The sequence below is a fragment of the Ranitomeya variabilis genome, chromosome 6, assembly GCF_051348905.1.
Source record: "Ranitomeya variabilis isolate aRanVar5 chromosome 6, aRanVar5.hap1, whole genome shotgun sequence".
Taxonomy (NCBI): Eukaryota; Metazoa; Chordata; class Amphibia; order Anura; family Dendrobatidae; genus Ranitomeya; species Ranitomeya variabilis.
The window spans coordinates 312,831,799-312,851,207 of record NC_135237.1 but is presented as its reverse complement, the minus strand read 5'-3'; the positions used below and the strand labels follow the sequence as shown (position 1 = coordinate 312,851,207).

Genomic DNA, 19,409 nt, shown 5'->3' with positions numbered 1-19,409 from the left:
ATATATATATACATTCATCGCATACATTCAAAGTGTTAAGTGTTGGCACCCTTGAAATAATTCCAGAAAATTATTTATTTTTCTCAGAACAGTATTGCAATTACACGTTTTGCTATACACATGTGCAAATTGGACATAATTTCACACAAAACCCCCAAAATGGGCCAGATAAAATTGTTCGCACCTTTCCAAAATTGTGGGTAACCAACTTTGTTTCAAGCATGTGATGCTCGTTCAAACTCACCTGTGGCAAGTAACGGGTATAGGTAATATGAAAATCACACCTGAAAGCAGATAAAAAGGGGAAAAGTTGACTCAAGCTTTTCAAGGAACCCAAAATGGGCAGAACAAAATTGTTGGCACCCTCAATTTAATATTTGGCTGCACACCCTTTGGAATAAATATCTGCAATAAATCACTTCCTATAACCATCAAACAAGCTTCTTACACCTCTCAACTGGAATTTTCTTTTGCAAACTGCTCCAGGTCTCTTAGATTTGAACAATGCCTTATCCCAAAAGCAATTTTAAGATCTCTCCACAAGTGTTCTATGGGATTTAGATCCGGACTCAATGCTAACCACTTCAGAACTCTCCAGCGCTTTGTTTCCATCCATTTCTGGGTGCTTCTTAAAGTATGTTTGGGTCATTGTCCTGCTGGAATATATATGAGCTAGGATGCAAACTCAGCTTTCGGACACTAAGCATTACATTGCGACCCAAAATCCTTTGCTAAGCTTCAGATTTTATGATGCCTTGCACACAGTCAAGGCACTTAGTGCGAAAATTGGCAAAACAACCCCAAAACATCTTTGAACTTCCACCATATTTGACTTTTGGTACTGTGTTCTTGTCTTTGTAGGCCGCATTCTGTTTTCGCTAAACAGTAGAATGATGTGCTTTACCAAACAGCTCTATCTTGGTCTCATCTGTCACTCACCTGACACTTTCCTGGAAGGATTTTAGCTTACTTACATACATTTTGGCAAGCTGCAGTCTAGTTTTTTCATGTCTCTGTGTTAGCAGTGGGGTGCTCCAGGGTCTCCTGCCATAGCATTTCATTCAAATGTTGATGGATAGTTCACGCTGACAATGATGCACCCTGGGCCTACAGGACAGCTCTGATTTCAGGTTTGATTTTCATATTGCCGACACCTGTTACTTGCCACAGGGGAGTTTGAATGAGTATCACATGCTTGAAACAAGGTTGTTTAACCACAATTTTGAAAAGGAGCCAACTATTGTGTTTGGCCCATTTTGGGGTTTTTGTGTGAAATTATGTCCAATTTTTCTTTTTTTTTCAATTTATTTTTTGTGTTGTTCCAAAATGCACAAAATAAATGATCATGTGAATAACAAAGAATGTGTAATCAATTTCTGAGAGAAATACTTCATTTTCTGGAACAATTTCAGGGGTTCCAACACTTTCGTCCAAGACTGTATACTGTAAATTTACCATTGATGCAGATATGGCATTCATGCTTTCTCAATTTTTTAAACAGAACATGGTTATAGAGTCGGCCATTTTATCTTAGTTGTTTTAACAACATATCCAAAGATTAGCTTTTCAGCCAACCTCTGATCATGGGAAAACAAATCAGAAATGCCTCATTGACTTCTATGAGAGAGTGTTCTGGGCATATTGTGTGACCTTTGCTTTAAGATGGCCTTACATATTAGATGTGTATTGGTTGAACCCACTAATTTCAGTGGGACTGACTATCCATTTAATGTGGGGACATCTTGGCTCTTCCCCCCAATGTGAGGAGACTTAAGGTTTAAACAGCTGAACTTCAAATGCCCAATCTTTTTATTCACAGAGAAATAAGCCACTGACTGAGGTGTCTGGCAGCAGTTTACTCCCTTTATCTACTTAGATCACATGCTTGATCGGCCAGGCAGAGTGCGCAGTTGATTGGATGGGTTAGTGGGGAAAGTTGATGGTTTATTGAAAGTTCGACTATCAGTTATCTAATGTGCACGATCAGTCCAAAGGTACCTTCACACTGAGTGACTTTACAACGAGAACGACAGCGATCCGTGACGTTGCAGCGTCCTGGATAGGGATCTCGTTGTGTTTGACACGCAGCAGCGATCTGGATCCTGCTGTGATATCGCTGGTCGGAGCAGAAAGTCCAGAACTTTATTTGGTCGTCAGATCGGTGTGTATCGTTGTGTTTGACAGCAAAAGCAACGATGCCTGCAATGTTTTACAATGGTAACCAGGGTAAATATTGGGTCACTAAGCGCAGGGCCGCGCTTAGTAACCCGATATTTACCCTGGTTACCATTGTAAAAGTTAAAAAAAAAACAGTACATACTCACACTCTAATGTCTGTCACGTCCCCCGCCGGCGTCCACAGGGTTAAAACTGCTTTCGGCAGGAGCGTTGCTAATGCTGCGCCGCTGCCGAGAGCTTCCCTGCACTGACTGTCAGTGCCGGCCGTAAAGCAGAGCACAGCGGTGACGTCACCGCTGTTACTGCCGGGTGCCGGCGCTGACACATTCAGTGCAGGGAAGCTCTCGACAGCAGCGCAGCATTAGCAAGCGCTCCTGCCGAAAGCAGTTTTAACCCTGTGGACGCCGGCGGGGGACGTGACAGACATCAGAAGGTGAGTATGTAGTGTTTTTTTTTTTTACTTTTACAATGGTAACCAGGGTAAATATCGGGTTACTAAGCGCGGCCCTGCGCTTAGTAACCCGATGTTTACCCTGGTTACCCGGGTGCTGCAGGGGGACTTCGGCATCGTTGAAGACAGTTTGAACGATGCCGAAGTCGTTCCCCTGATCGTTGGTCGCTGGAGAGAGCTGTCTGTGTGACAGCTCCCCAGCGACCTAAACAGCGACGCTGCAGCGATTGGCTCGTTGTCTATATCGCTGCAGCGTCGCTGAGTGTGACGATACCTTAAGACGCGTATTCAATGATAGATAAGAGATTGTTCAGTGTGCATAGGCTGCCATTGTTCTCGGCAGCACAGGTCTTGCTTACACAGGATAATGTCTTGCCATGAATAAATATGTTTTGGGCAAGCTAAAAGATCATTTTTCACAATGAACAAAGGTTTTGCTTGTTCATTGGTTGATCTATAGCTTGCTTACACTACATGATTATCGGGAAATGAGTGTTCACTTTCGTTCAGGATAATCGTGCAGTATAAATTTTCCTTTAGCGTGACAGCAATACACTGAACAAAATCACTTGTGCAACATGTGTGTGACTTGCTGTCACGCGACTATTTTACAAATCTGATTTTGCTGTAAATAAAACAGGCAAGTTGCAGATAAATTTCATATAAGTCGCATGTCGAGTGTGATTTTCAGTAAAGTTTAGGGCAAGGGTGTTGCCTGCGACTTGCGACCAGCCACAGAAAATATAAGAGGTGGAATAATTTGTGACTCGGTGTCACAGTATGTGGCATGTTGCAACGCGACACCGTAGCAAGTCATTACATCCAATGTTTCAATGTGTTGCTGTGATTTTAGTGTTCTGTGACACATGTTGCTGCATAGCTAGCTATAGCCTAAGAGTATTGTAGAACTATAATTCTAATGCCAACTAATGCTAGTGTCCCAAGTGGAAAGTGTAATGTACAGTACCATACTCAACACCTGTGTGGGAAAAACATAATAAAAGCATCTTCTTAATGTAATCAGGGTGGACACAGACAGCAGAGGGTCCCAGTAAAATAAAATCCAGCTCACCGTGATTGCATCTTGGCGGTGTTGAAAACCGGGAAGCGCCTTGCCAAGGCACGGAAAATGCAAAATGAAGAGACTCCAGCTCCACAAACTGTGATTCTTTATTCACATAAGTAATTTGGAGAACATACACAGTCAGTGATACCAATTCACATGACCTGCATCAACGCGTTTCAGATGTCTGCGCACCCTTAATCATGAACATGTATCGCTGTTAGTGTATATCTTCTGAATTGCTTATGTGAATAAAGAATCACAGTTCATGGAGCTGGAGTCTCTTCATTTTGCATTCCCCGTAAAATACCCGTCTATGCCTACTCGTTATTTAATACCTTTTCATTGTGCAAACAATATCGAAGAGAAAGTGCATCAGTTAATACATGCTATGACATCTATTAGCTCATGCTCTGACATACCATCTAATACACAATAGGAAGTGTTGTAGATGTCATGAGGCCACATAACCATTTTTGCACCAATGTTATGGACACCTCCTGATAGAGACGATATCACATTTGATTTGGGCTCTGGATACAGATACAGTATTTACTTTGCTTCGGCTACACATATATTTTATTAGATCTGGTGCTACCTGTTGCTGTGACAGATAAAAGCTTTTCACATAAAGGCTGTCTTCTTTTTTACAAACACATAAAAGATGAATGCTTGGCTGTACAAATAGACATGCTTGTCAATGATCATCGCTGCATGGAGCATCAACGACTCGGCGGACTTGGAATGGGCTTCCGGCTTGACAAGTCTCATGTGCAATTATTTATTCTGCCTATTTGTCACTGTATGCTGCTTGGATTATAAATCCACCAATCTGTGGCATAAGGATGGCTTGCACAAATGTGAAATCAAGCCGCAATTCATTACTTCCCCTGCCATCAATGAACATTGCTTGTGTGCTTGTTATCTATCACAGGGTTCTCCAAACCATGCCACAGTATCACTAATTGGCAATCAGGCTTTGCCTGGCTTCTCACACATCTTCACAGCTTCTCCATAGGAGGTCCTAGGAGCGGCTGACACCTCAGTGGTGTGTTGCTTACTGTTGCTGATTGCATTCCCGTCAGTACATTGCCTCTATATATGTCTACTTGACAACATCTCAGTAGGTTCTTAAATTTGATTTATAGAAGCAGATTTGACACTGAAGTTCTGGGCTAGAAATATTTAAGCCATTAAAAGTAGACACAAGTTTTGTCTTTTGTACAGTCCTGGTTCTTGCAATTTTTGCTATGTATTTTTTCAGCTCATGTATGAAGTAAATCTGATTCAATTGGCACCTACACTATGTAGGAATTGCAAATCGGCTATTTACTTGGGGCAATAATTTCCCAAGCTAAACAGCTTTTAAACGACTAGGGTTAATTTAGATACAGGAATAATATATATTTGCACCGTGTTAGTCAATAGAAAAATATTAAAAAAATTGAGAGTCTTCAGTGGTTGGTACCTATTAATGGCTAACTGAAAAGATGATGGTAATAAATAGCAAGCTTCTGAGACTACTCTTCAAGTCTACTATACCTGATGAAGGGACCTGAGTAGTCTGGAAAGCGACTACTTGTTACCATCAGTTAGCCATTAAAAGGTATCAACCAATGAGGACTCTCTCTCTTTTTTATATTTTTCTAGTGGTATTTTATTCATCATTGATTGCTCCTTTTACGCAAACAACAAAATATCATGTGTTGTCAGCACATCCCCTGGGCTATACAGGCATCTGCCGGTCACTTCTAATGGAAACTAGGTGAGGTAGAGAAATAGCTGATAGCAATTAATGAATCATATTAACCCCTTCCCGACCTGTGACACAGCATGTGCGTCATGAAAGTCAGTGCCAATCCGACCTGTGACGCATATGCTGTGTCACAGAATGATCGCGTCCCTGCAGGTCGGGTGAAAGGGTTAACTCCAATTTCACCTGACCTACAGGAACGGGGGAGTGATTCTTCAGCCCAGGGAGGGTGGCTTTGCCCCCCCGTGGCTACGATCGCTCTGATCACGCTGTTGAAAGTGAAACAGCCAAACAGAGCAATTTGTAATATTTCACCTATGAAAAGTGGTGAAATATTACAATCCAGCCATGGACGATGCTGCAATATCATCGGCCAAGGCTGGAAACCCTGATCTGCCCCCGCCACCATCATCGATCTCCTCCCCAGTCCTCCGTCCTGTCCCGTACTGTGCTCCGCTCCCCTCTGTCCTCCTGTCCGCTCCCCCCATCCTCCTGTCCGCTCTCCCTGTGCTCTGAACCACCCCCCCATGCTCCAATCCCACCCCCTCATACTTACCGAGCCTCCCGGTGTCCGTCCGTCTGTTCCATGGGCGCCGCCATCTTCCAAAATGGCAGGCGCAGCGTGCCTGCCGAATCTGCCGGCCGGCAGATTCATTCCAGGAACATTTTGATCACTGTGATAAAACCTATCACAGTGATCAAAACAAAAAAAATAGTTAATAAACCCCCCCTTTATCACCCCCATAGGTAGGGACAATAATAAAATAAAGAAAATGTATTTACTTTTATTTTTCCACTAGGGTTAGGGCTAAGGTTAGGGTTAGAATTAGGGTTAGAACTAGGGTTAGGGTTAAAATTAGGCTATGTGCACACGGTGCGGATTTGGCTGCGGATCCGCAGCGGATTGGCTGCTGCGGATTCGTAGCAGTTTTCCATCAGGTTTACAGTACTATGTAAACCTATGGAAAACCAAAGGTGAAATCCGCACAAAAAAACACTGGAAATCCGCGGTAAATATGCAGGTAAAACGCTGTACCTTTTACCTGCGGATTTTTCAAAAATGGTGTGGAAAAATCTCACACGAATCCGCAACGTGGGCACATAGCCTTAGGGTTAGGGTTGGAATTAGAGTTAGGGTTAGAATTAGGGCTAGGGTTGGAAATAGGGTTAAGATTAGGCTTGTGGTTAGGGTTATGGTTAGGGGTGTGTTGGGGTTAGGGTTGTGGTTAGGGTTGGGATTAGGGTTAGGACTGGGATTAGGGTTAGGCGTGTGTTGGAGTTAGGGTTGTGGTTAGGGGTGTGTTGGGGTTAGGGTTGTGATTAGGATTATGGCTAGAGTTGGGGTTAGGGTTAGGGGTGTGTTGGGGTTAGTGTTGGAGTTAGAATTGAGGGGCTTCCACTGTTTAGGCACATCAGGGGTCTTCAAACGCAACATGGCGCCACCATTGATTCCAGCCAATCTTGCGTTCAAAAAGTCAAATGGTGCTCCCTCCATTCCAAGCCCCGACGTGCGCCCAAACAGTGGTTTACCTCCACATATGGGGTACCAGCATACTCAGGACAAACTGGGCAACAACTATTGGGGTCCAATTTCTCCTGTTACCTTTGCAAAAATAAAAAATTGCTTGCTAAAACATAATTGTTGAGGAAAGAAAAATGATTTTTAATTTTCACGGCTCTGCGTTATAAACTTCTGTGAAGCACTTGGGGGTTCAAAGTGCTCACCACACATCTAGATAAGTTCCTTGGAGGGGTCTAGTTTCCAAAATGGGGTCACTTGTGGAGGGTTTAGGCACATCAGGGGCTCTGCAAACGTAACATGATGCCCACAGACCATTCCATCAAAGTCTGCATTCCAAAACGTCACTACTTCCCTTCCGAGCTCCGATGTGTGCCCAAACACTGGTTCCCCCCACATATGGGGTATCAGCATACTGAGGAAAAACTGGGCAACAAATATGGGGGTCCAATTTCTCCTGCTACCCTTGTGAAAATAAAAAATTGCTTGCTAAAACATAATTTTTGAGGAAAGAAAAATGATCTTTTATTTTCATGGCTCTGCGTTGTAAACTTCTGTGAAGCACTTGGGGGTTCACACTGCTCACCACATATCTAGATAAGTTCCTTGGGGGGGTCTAGTTTCCAAAATGGGGTCACTTGTGGGGGATTTCTACTGTTTAAGCATATCAGGGGCTCTGCAAACGTAACATGATGCCCACAGACCATTCCATCAAAGTCTGCATTCCAAAACGTCACTACTTCCCTTCCGAGCCCCGACGTGTGCCCAAACAGTGGTTCCCCCCCATATGGGGTATCAGCGTACTCAGGACAAACTGGACAATAACTTTTGGGGTTCAATTTCCCCTGTTACTCTTGTGAAAATAAAAAATTGCGGGCTAAAAAATAATTTTTGAGGAAAGAAAAATGATTTTTTATTTTCACGGCTCTGCGTTATAAACTTCTGTGAAGCACTTGGGGGTTTAAAGAGGTCACCGCACATCTAGATTAGTTCCATGGGAGGTCTAGTTTCAAAAATAGGGTCACTTGTGGGGGAGCTCCAATGTTTAGGCACACAGGGGCTCTCCAAAAGCGACATGGTGTCTGCTAACGATTGGAAATAATTTTTTATTCAAAAAGTCAAATGGCGCTCCTTCCCTTCCGAGCCCTGCCGTGTGCCCAAACAGTGGTTTACCCCCACATGTGAGGTATCAGTGTACTCAGGAGAAATTGCCCAATAAATTTTAGGATCCATTTTATCCTGTTGCCCATGTGGAAATGGACAAATTGAGGCTAAAAGAAATTTTTTTGTGAAAAAAAAGTACTTTTTCATTTTTATGGATCAATTTGTGAAGCACCTGGGGGTTCTAAGTGTTCACTATGCATCTAGATAAGTTCCTTGGGGGGTCTAGTTTCTAAAATGGGGTCAGTTGTGGGGGAGCTCCAATGTTTAGGCACACAGGGGCTCTCCAAACGCGACATGGTGTCCGCTAAAGATTGGAGCCAATTTTTCATTGAAAAAGTCAAATGGCGCTCCTTCCCTTCCGAGCCCTGTCGTGCACCCAAACAGTGGTTCCCCATATATGGGGTATCAACGTACTCAGGACAAATTGTACAATAACTTTTGCAGTCCAGTTTCTCCTTTTATCCTTGGGAAAATAAAAAAATTGTTGCTAAAAGATCATTTTTGTGACTAAAAAGTTAAATGTTCATTTTTTCCTTCCATGTTGCTTCTGCTGCTGTGAAGCACCTGAAGGGTTATTAAACTTCTTGAATGTGGTTCTGAGCATCTTGAGGGGTGCAGTTTTTAGAATGGTGTCACTTTTGGGTATTTTCAGCCATATTGACCCCTCAAACTGACTTCAAATGTGAGTTGGTCCCTAAAAAAAATTGTTTTGTAAATTTTGTTGTAAAAATGAGAAATCGCTTGTCAAATTTTAACCCTTATAACTTCCTAGCAAAAAAAATTTGTTTCCAAAATTGTGCTGATGTAAAGTAGACATGTGGGTAATGTTATTTCTTAACTATTTTGTGTCACATATCTCTCTCGTTTAACAGAATAAAAACTCAAAATTTGAAAATTGCGAAATTTTCCAAACTTTAGCCAAATTTTCATTTTTTTCACAAATAAACGCAAAAATTATCAACCTAAATTTACCACGAACATGAAGCCTAATACAGTTGTGGCCAAAAGTATTGACACAACCGGAAATTCTGTCAGATAATACTCAGTTTCTTCCTGAAAATGATTGCAAACACAAATTCTTTATTATTATCTTCATTTAATTTGTCTTAAATGAAAAAACACAAAAAGAATTGTCCTAAAGCCAAATTGGATATAATTCCACACCAAACATAAAAAAGGGAGTGGACAAAAGTATTGGCACTGTTCGAAAAATCATGTGATGCTTCTCTAATTTATGTAATTAACAGCACCTGTAACTTACCTGCGGCACCTAACAGTTGTTGGCAATAACTAAATCACACTTGCAGCCAGTTGACATGGATTAAAGTTGACTCAACCTCTGTCCTGTGTCCTTGTGTGTACCACATTGAGCATGGAGAAAAGAAAGACCAAAGAACTGTCTGAGGACTTGAGAAACCAAATTATGAGGAAGCATGAGCAATCTCAAGGCTACAAGTCCATCTCCAAAGACCTGAATGTTCCTGTGTCTACCGTGCGCAGTGTCATCAAGAAGTTTAAAGCCCATGGCACTGTGGCTAACCTCCCTAGATGTGGACGGAAAAGAAAAATTGACAAGAGATTTCAATGCAAGATTGTGCGGATATTGGATAAAGAACCTCGACTAACATCCAAACAAGTTCAAGCTGCCCTGCAGTCCGAGGGTACAACAGTGTCAACCCGTACTATCTGTCGGCATCTGAATGAAAAGGGACTGTATGGTAGGAGACCCAGGAAGACCCCATTTCTTACCCTGAGACATAAAAAAGCCAGGCTGGAGTTTGCCAAAACTTACCTGAAAAAGCTTTAAACGTTTTGGAAGAATGCTCTCTGGTCAGATGAGACAAAAGTAGAGCTTTTTGGGCAAAGGCACCAACAAAGAGTTTACAGGAGAAAAAATAGGCATTCAAAGAAAAGAACACGGTCCCTACAGTCAAACATGGCGGAGGTTCCCTGATGTTTTGGGGTTGCTTTGCTGCCTCTGGCACTGGACTGCTTGACCGTGTGCATGGCATTATGAAGTCTGAAGACTACCAACAAATTTTGCAGCATAATGTAGGGCCCAGTGTGAGAAAGCTGGGTCTCCCTCAGAGGTTATGGGTCTTCCAGCAGGACAATGACCCAAAACACACTTCAAAAAGCACCAGAAAATGGTTTGAGAGAAAGCACTGGAGACTTCTAAGGTGCCAGCAATGAGTCCAGACCTGAATCTCATAGAACACCTGTGGAGAGATCTAAAAATGGCAGTTTGGAGAAGGCACCCTTCAAATATCAGGGACCTGGAGCAGTTTGCCAAAGAAGAATGGTCTAAAATTCCAGCAGAGCATTGTAAGAAACTCATTGATGGTTACCGGAAGTGGTTGGTCGCAGTTATTTTGGCTAAAGGTTGTGCAACCAAGTATTAGGCTGAGGGTGCCAATACTTTTGTCTGGCCCATTTTTGGAGTTTTGTGTGAAATGATCAATGTTTTGCTTTTTGCTTCATTCTCTTTTGTGTTTTTTCATTTAAGACAAATTAAATGAAGATAATAATACCAAAGAATTTGTGATTGCAATCATTTTCAGGAAGAAAGTGAGTATTATCTGACAGGTTTGCAGGGGTGTCAATACTTTTGGCCACACCTGTATGTCACGAAAAAAAATCTCAGAACCGTTAGGATCCGTTGAAGCGTTCCTGAGTTATTACCTCATAAAGGGACACTGGTCAGAATTGCAAAAAACGGCCAGGTCATTAAGGTCAAAATAGGCTGGGTCATGAAGGAGTTAATACAATTAAACAATCACTGATCGACTTGCTGTGTCAATGATTGGTCCTGGTTACCGGCAATGAATTTAACCAAGTGAAATCAGATTTATTGCTACTGCAATTATTAACCACGGCTGCCGTAATTGATGCTTGGAATACCTGCACATGCCAGACTGACAAATAGTTCATTGTGCCCATTTTAGTGTTTACATTAATAAACAGAACTTTCATGGAAGTGTGAAACCCTATGTTGGCGCTTGTACCATAAGTTTTTATTACACCTTTTTCCCTAGGATTTAGCACCTTTACATATAAGTGTGGTAATTCTTGACACAAAATGTGTCACCTTTCTAAATTAGGGCAGCAATGAAATGCCCTAGAAAAGAAGCCAATAAATTCTTCTGAAATATCTTCCCTTTGAATGGACATTAATTAAAGCCTATCAACACAAGGAAAATTGTCGATGTTTTACATGGTGGAGATAAAAAATACCAATGGGAATACTGGGAGTGAGTATATGAAGATATAATTATGCTTTTTATGTTGTTTTATATTACTGAATATACAATAAGCAAAATCTTTAAAAAAACATCTTTCTAACACTCATTGCAATCAATTATACATCGAAGTAACGCCAGACCCAAAAATAGCTATTTACATCTCCCTTGGTGAGAAGAAAAACTTCCCTTTGCACTTTTTAAATTTCCTTTCAGTTACCTTTTTGACAATAACAACTCCTTCTTGCGTCTCCTTGTCCGTGATGATTTGAAACATGTTGTGTTCATCTCCATCAATGATTTTGTATTCTGTCTCTGCATTCACACCTTCATCTGCATCATTAGCTTTGATTCTGCCAATTGCAGAACCCACAGGGGAAGACTCGGGGGCCCGAAATTGATAGGTACCTGGAGAATGAGGAACAGAAGCTTTCAAAAATGTTTTAATGGTCCCTTCACAAAGCTTCAGAAAATATTATTTGAACAGACTTGCGACAAAAACACCGCAAACAGATTAAAGCAACAGAAGTAGTAGAGAAATGAACGCATTACTGGAATCAGGGGAATCGGGCAAGAATCAGAATTTTTTTTTTTATTTTTGTGATACAACTAACATTTCCCTATGTAGTTGTGCAGGCTTTGTGCAGCAAATAAGAAAACAAGTTCTGTTCTTTGTAAGTTGCATATAATGAAGCATCAAGAGACGAGCAGGTCTAGATATTGATATGAGCTGTCTGAAGAGGAAGCACTGTACAAAACTTTCCAATATTTTATAATATTTGTATATTTTATCACTTGCAAGCTTCTAAGGCAACCATAATATATCAGGGAACTGAACTGGTCGGATTTGCATTTCACAGTCACTGACATGAAGTAGAATGGCCTATCTTATGCATAGTAAAGCCATAGTATCTTATGCATAGTAAAGCCACATGAATGACTAACTTCTACACTAACTTTGTGCCTAACATTTGACTAGCTAATACCACATGCCTACTTTTTACTGCATCATTCTAAATTCACCCCAAAAATCCAACCCAGGCATAACTGAGGTTTTAAAACATATGTTGCTCAATGTTATACAGTAGTGTGAAAAAGTACTTTCCCCCTTCCTGATTTCCTTTTCTTTTGCATGTTTGTCATACTAAAATGTTTCCGATCACCAAACAAATTTAAATATTAGACAAAGATAACACAAGTAAATACAATACACAGTTTTTAAATTAATGTCTTTATCATTAGGGGAAAAAGAAATCCAAACCTGGAGGGTCTGTGTGAAAAAGTGATTGCCCCCTAAATCTAATAACTGGTTGAGTCACCCTTAGCAGCAACTGCAATCAAGCCTTTGCGATAACTGGTAATGAGTCTTTTACAACACTCTGGAGGAATTTGGGCCCACTCATGACCTTTTTAAGGTCATGCCACAGCATCTCAATGGGATTAAGGTCATGACTTTGACTATGCCACTCCAAAGTCTTAGTTTTGGTTTTCTTAAGCCATTTATAGGTGGACTTTCTGGTGTGTTTTGGTTTATTGTCCTGCTGCATACCCAAGTGCGCTTCAGCATGAAGTCACAAACAGATAGCCGGACATTCTCCTTCAGAATTTTTTGGTAGGCAGAGTTCATGACTCCATTTACCCCAGCAAGTCTTCCAGGTCCTGAAGTAGCAAAACAGCCACAGACCATCAAACTACAACCACCATAGTTTACTGATGGTATGATATTGCTTTTCTGAAAGGCTGTGTTACTTCTACGCCAGATGTAATGGGACATACACCTTCCAAAAAGTTCAACTTTTGCCTCATCAGTCCAAAGAGTATTCTCCCAAATGTTTTGGTGATCATCAAGATGTTTTCTGGCAAAACTGAGCCTTTATGTTCTTTTTGCTTAGCAGTGGTTTTTGTCTTGGAACCCTGCCATGCAGGCCATTTTTGCCCAGTCTCTTTCTTATTGTAGAGTCATAAACACTGACTTTAACTGAGGCAAGTAAGGCCTGCAGTTCTTTGGATGTTGCTGTGTGGTGTTTTGTAACCTCTTCGATGAGTTGTTGTTGCGCTCTTGGGGTAATTTTGGTCGGCTGGCTACTCCTCCGAAGGTTCACCACTGTTCCATGTTTTCGAAATTTGTGGATAATGGCTATCACTGTGGTTCGTTGGAGTCTCAAAGCTTTACAAATGGCTTTATAACCTTTTCCATACTGATCGATCTCAATTGCTTTGCTTCTCATTTGTTCCTGAATTTCTTTGGATTGCAGCATGACGTCTAGCTTTTGATTATACTTGGTCTACTTCACTTTGTCAGGCAGTTCCTATTTAAGTGATTTCTTGATTGAGAACAGGTGTGGAAGTAATCAGGCCTGGGTGTGGCTAGGGAAAGTGAACTCAGTTTCCTAAAGATGTGATTAACCACAGTTAATTTATGTTTTAACGATGGGGAGAAGTCACCTTTTCACACAGGGCCCTGTAGGTTTTGTCTAATATTTACATTTGTTTCGTGATCTGGCACATTTAAGTGTGACAAACATGCAAAAGAATGAGAAATCAGGAAGGGGGCAAACACTTTGTCACACCACTGTATCTATATTCTACATCAAATGTAATTTATTTTTTATGTCATAAACTGCCATTTGTATTGAATACAAAAAATATTGCAGTCCCTCACAACTTTGCTATGAGAGAGATATCAGGGAATAGCTTTATGGATGGGCAGTATGTACTGTACTTTACTAAAACGTGACAGCCTCATAAGCATTTATATCAGATCATGAAACACAGATGTGTCAAGTGATTTGGCAAAGGTATGCTTTTAATGAGGGAAGGAGGTTGTTGGGCAAAATCTATCGATACATGACCCCATCCATCCTCCCTTCAATACAGTGTACTCGTCCTATTCCCTTTGCAGAAAAGCACCCCCAAAGTATGATGTTTCCCGCACCATGAGTCATGGTTGGGAAGGTGTTCTTGAGGTTGTATTCATCCTTCTTCTTCCTCCAAACATGGCGAGTGGAGTTAATACCAAAAAAGTTTTATTTTTGTCTTATCTGACCACATGACCTTCTCCCATGCCTCTTCTGGATCATTCAGATGGTCATTGGCAAACTTCAAACGGGCCTGGACATGTGCTGGCATGAGCAGGGGGACCTTGTGTGCCCTGCAGGATTTTAATCCATGATGGCGTAGTGTGTTACTAACAGTAATGTTTGAGACTGTGGCCCCAGCTCTCTTCAGGTCATTGACCAGGTCCTCCTGTGCAGTTCTGGGCTAATTCATGACCTTTCTCAGAAACATTCTTACCCCACGAGGCAAGATCTTGCATGAAGCCCCAGACCGTAGAAGAGTGACAGTCATAATGTGTTTCTTCCATTTTCTAATAATTGCACCAACAGTTGTTGCCTTCTCACCAACTGCTTTCCTATGGCCTTATAACCCATCCCAGCCTTGTGTAGGTCTACAATTTTGTCACTGGTGTCCTTAGACAGCTCTTTGGTCTTGGTAATGGTGGAGAGGTTGAAGCAGGGGCGTAACTACCGCGGTCGCAGCGGTCGCCATTGCGACCGGGCACCGCAAGTCAGGGGCCCCGGGCCGGCAGGTCTGAGCAGGGCCAGGCTGGCCATCGGGCACTTCTGGCAAATGCCAGAAGAGCCGATGCCAGTAGTGGGCCGCTGCACTGTTCCTCCCCCGGAACCCCCCCCAGTGCCGCCGCCGCCGCCGCATTTAACTATACCGGCGTCTATGACACCGGTATAGTTCAATGCAATGATGGGAGGAGAGAGCGTCACCTGACGCTTCCTCTCCCATCATTCCCCGCTCTGCCTCTGACAGTACACTGCGGGTGCGCGATGACGTCATATCATCGCGCACCTGCAGTGTCCTGGGCAGACTTCAGCCGCCAGGAGCAGCGCGGGCAAAAGGAAAGGTGAGGAGAGTTTTTTTTTTTTTTTTTTCTTTTTAACCGGACTGTGGGGCCATTATCGGGGGGGGGGGGGGATGAGATGAGATGTGGGCTGTGCTCTATATATCCCTGTGCGGGCTCTGCTGTATATACCCCTGTGGGGACTCTGCTGTATATATCCCTGTGCGGGCTCTGCTGTATATATCCCTGTGCGGGCTCTGCTGTATATACCACTGTGCGGGCTCTGCTGTATATACCACTGTGCGGGCTCTGCTGTATATACCACTGTGCGGGCTCTGCTGTATATAACACTGTGCGGGCTGTGCTCTATATACCACTGTGCGGGCTCTGCTGTATATAACACTGTGCGGGCTGTGCTGTATATACCACTGTGCGGGCTCTGCTGTATATAACACTGTGCGGGCTCTGCTGTATATAACACTGTGCGGGCTGTGCTGTATATACCACTGTGCGGGCTCTGCTGTATATAACACTGTGCGGGCTGTGCTGTATATACCACTGTGCGGGCTCTGCTGTATATAACACTGTGCGGGCTGTGCTCTATATACCACTGTGCGGGCTCTGCTGTATATAACACTGTGCGGGCTGTGCTGTATATACCACTGTGCGGGCTCTGCTGTATATAACACTGTGCGGGCTGTGCTCTATATACCACTGTGCGGGCTCTGCTGTATATAACACTGTGCGGGCTCTGCTGTATATAACACTGTGCGGGCTGTGCTCTATATACCACTGTGCGGGCTGTGCTCTATATACCACTGTGCGGGCTGTGCTCTATATACCACTGTGCGGGCTGTGCTCTATATACCACTGCGGGCTGTGCTCTATATACCACTGTGCGGTCTGTGCTGTATATACCACTGTGCGGGCTCTGCTGTATATACCACTGTGCGGGCTGTGCTGTATATACCACTGTGCGGGCTCTGCTGGATATACCACTGTGCGGGCTGTGCTCTATATATCCCTGTGCGGGCTCTGCTGTATATACCACTGTGCGGGCTGTGCTCTATATACCACTGTGCAGGCTCTGCTGTATATATCCCTGTGCGGGCTCTGCTGTATATACCACTGTGCGGGCTGTGCTGGATATACCACTGTGCGGTCTGTGCTGGATATACCACTGTGCGGTCTGTGCTGGATATACCACTGTGCGGTCTGTGCTGGATATACCACTGTGCGGTCTGTGCTGGATATACCACTGTGCGGTCTGTGCTGGATATACCACTGTGCGGGCTGTGCTGGATATACCACTGTGCGGGCTGTGCTGGATATACCACTGTGTGGGCTGTGCTGGCACCCAACACCATGTTGCAGTGCAGGAGATTCCTGCAACAGTCCGAGGCGTATCTAGGGGAAGCGGGGCGGGGGAAGGTGGGGGGGTTGTGGGGGCGGGGGAAGGTGGGGGGGTAGGGGGGGGTAGGGGGTGGGGTAGGGGGGGGCCCCATTTGGAAGTTCGCACCGGGGCCCATAACTTTGTAGTTACGCCACTGGGTTGAAGTATGAATGAATGATTGAGTGTGTGGACAGATGTCTTATACACAGGTAACGAGTTCCAACAGGTGCAATTAATACAGGTAATGAGTGCAGAGTAGGAGAGCTTCTTAAAGAAAAACTAACAGGTCTGTGAGAGCCAGAATTCTTGCTGGTCGGTAGGTGACCAAATACTTATTTCATGCAATAAAATGCAATTTAATTATTTAGAAATCTTGAAATCTGATTTTCTTATCTTTATTTTTAGATTCTGTCTCTCACAGTTGAAGTGCACCTATGATAAAAAGTACAGACCTCTCCATTCTTTGTAGGTGGGAAAACGTGCAAAATCATCAGTTTATCAAATACTAATTTTCCCCACTGTATATATTAATATTGATATTGAAATTTTATTTTAAGAGCATCATTAATTCCATGGTGCTGTGCATTTGAAGAGCTCTTACATTGGAAATACAATACTACCACTTTACAACACTGCATTTTCTTTAACTGGAGGTAGGTGAAACTATCTGGAGGCTACGTATAAATGTTCAGATACAGTTAATATCTATGTGAGAATATATGAGAACATATGCTGTGAGAGGTTTGTTGAGAAGAGATTGAGAAGAGACATCAGGTTGGGAGTCTCAAGGCCCCATACACATTAGGCTAATGTCAGCTGATACTGACGATATTGAAGGGTACGATCACAGTCTAAGGTGTATGGGGGTCCTGACAGATGATGTTGGAGAAGTAAATGATCTAGTATATCTGAGGATCTTTTAATTTCCTAAGAGATATGCTCGCAGTGGCTTTCTCATAAATACAGGATAGCTCTGCAGAGCGAGCACTCCTGTGTATGGGACAGTTGATCAAGATAACTGTCAGACGAACAATTCACCAAATCAACATTTGGCCGACAGCTACTGTATATAATGTGTGTGGAGGCTTTAAAGCAGCCAGGAGTGAATAACCCACTCATTTACTTTGAGCGTTCATGTGTTTTTTTTATGAAGACCTAAGCTAGTTCTACACTCATCTGGTAACAACTTGTTTTCCTGGAGAACATAAGGTCTGAACACAAGCTGCCCGATCCTTATCTCCCCAATATTATCAGTCCCCAGATATCTGGGTGGTCAGTACACACAAAAGATGGTCAGCCAGTCTCGGTATGGACAACAATGTTTTAATTTGCATGGGGTCTTCAGAGTTCACCCATCTGCTCGTTTTGTGTTGTTACCCCAATGTAATTCATGCATATTTTTTTTATTTGCAATAACCACAATCTTGGTCACAATAAAGGTGCAGATGATTATTTGTGTGCCTCCTCTTTGTTCTTTTGTATGAATCATTTCTTGAAATAAAACTAGCTTTCCACTGTACTAGATGCCCAAAAAACACAATTGTCTCTTTCTGCCGGGGACGCAGCGTGTGAGAACACATGTGGAGGAAGAAGCAGCTTTATACAATAGGTTCCAATTGTGAATGAATCAGCCTAAGATATTTCAGCATGTAAATTTTGTAAAAACGTTCTTAACATTTTTACACAGTACAAAAATGGCAATGCACAAGGTAAATGCAACAGCATGGCCTATTTTCAACATAGCAAATGTTTCCTGGCCAATAATCCCAAACGTCTGATTGGGTTACATTGAAAAATGTTCTTTTGTGAGTTTTAGCAAACACTACAGATGTAATGGACAGCCTAGGGCTAGACAGAGGACATTTGAAATATTGACTCCATTTTTATTCCATAATGCAATTACAGCACTTTTGTGAGGCTTTCCTTCTAGGACGTTTGTTTCATGGTATTGCTCCCTGACAAACAGTGGGCATTGAAAGACAGATGCTACACTGTGATGAACTCCGAGAATAAAATAAGTGAAAGCTTCAGAGATTTGAAATACACGCCAAAGAAAATGTGTAAAGATACATTCATTTCAAACATGATTACATTTCATGGTTAAAGGAATCACAAATAGTTTCTCAAAGGAATAAACGTTAGGCGCTCTTGTTCAGGGTAAGAGCAGACGCCGTTCAGTTCCAAACAAAGACATTATCCTTCACATCGATATATAGGATATACGGAATTTAAAATATCCCGGTAAAGCCGGAAGGCTGAAAAATCTGCCAGCAAAATAAATCAAAATGCTCTGCAGAGCAACATTTAATGCTATTTTCATCCCTACGGGTTTAAATATGTGAGGAAACCGTTTCTCTGCCTTAGTTCTTATTTTTCCGTAATCTGGAGCAGCTCAGAAGAAAATAAACAGTAAATGGATCTTACTCTGAGGGAAGCGCGGAAGGTTGTCATTGACATCTGACAGGCTAATATTTACAGTCGTGGTCCCGGACAGTCCGCCCATCTGTCCCCCCATGTCTTTGGCCTGGATCACCACTTGATAATGCTCCTTGTTTTCTCTATCCATGTTTGGCAGTGCGGTCTTGATGACACCTGCAATAAAAGCAATGATTGTATAATATTGGATCCCGTCGTGGTGACAATATGAGTGACCTACATATTGAGCGTCGAGAGATCCATAAACATTCACTGAAGTCAACGGCGCTTGTTACCGTGTGTATTTACAGCTTGCTTGGAAGTGCCTGGGTGATAATAAAAGTGGAGAAAGGTCTTTATTATAACAGCTAGATTTTTCCC

At 42.6% G+C, this 19,409-nt stretch overlaps 1 protein-coding gene across 5 annotated transcripts in view; it reads right to left on the bottom strand.

The window, feature by feature from the left end:
- The window catches only part of LOC143782357 (cadherin-6-like), a 428,058-nt gene that overhangs the window by 97,807 nt on the left and 310,842 nt on the right, over positions 1-19,409 (bottom strand). For all 5 annotated transcript variants that reach the window (XM_077269722.1, XM_077269721.1, XM_077269720.1 and 2 more), the window contains 2 exons: positions 19,038-19,205; positions 11,588-11,775 (listed from right to left, as the gene is read on the bottom strand). In XM_077269722.1, the coding sequence (XP_077125837.1) occupies positions 11,588-11,775; positions 19,038-19,205 (356 nt within the window). The remainder of the gene's footprint in view (positions 1-11,587; positions 11,776-19,037; positions 19,206-19,409) is intronic.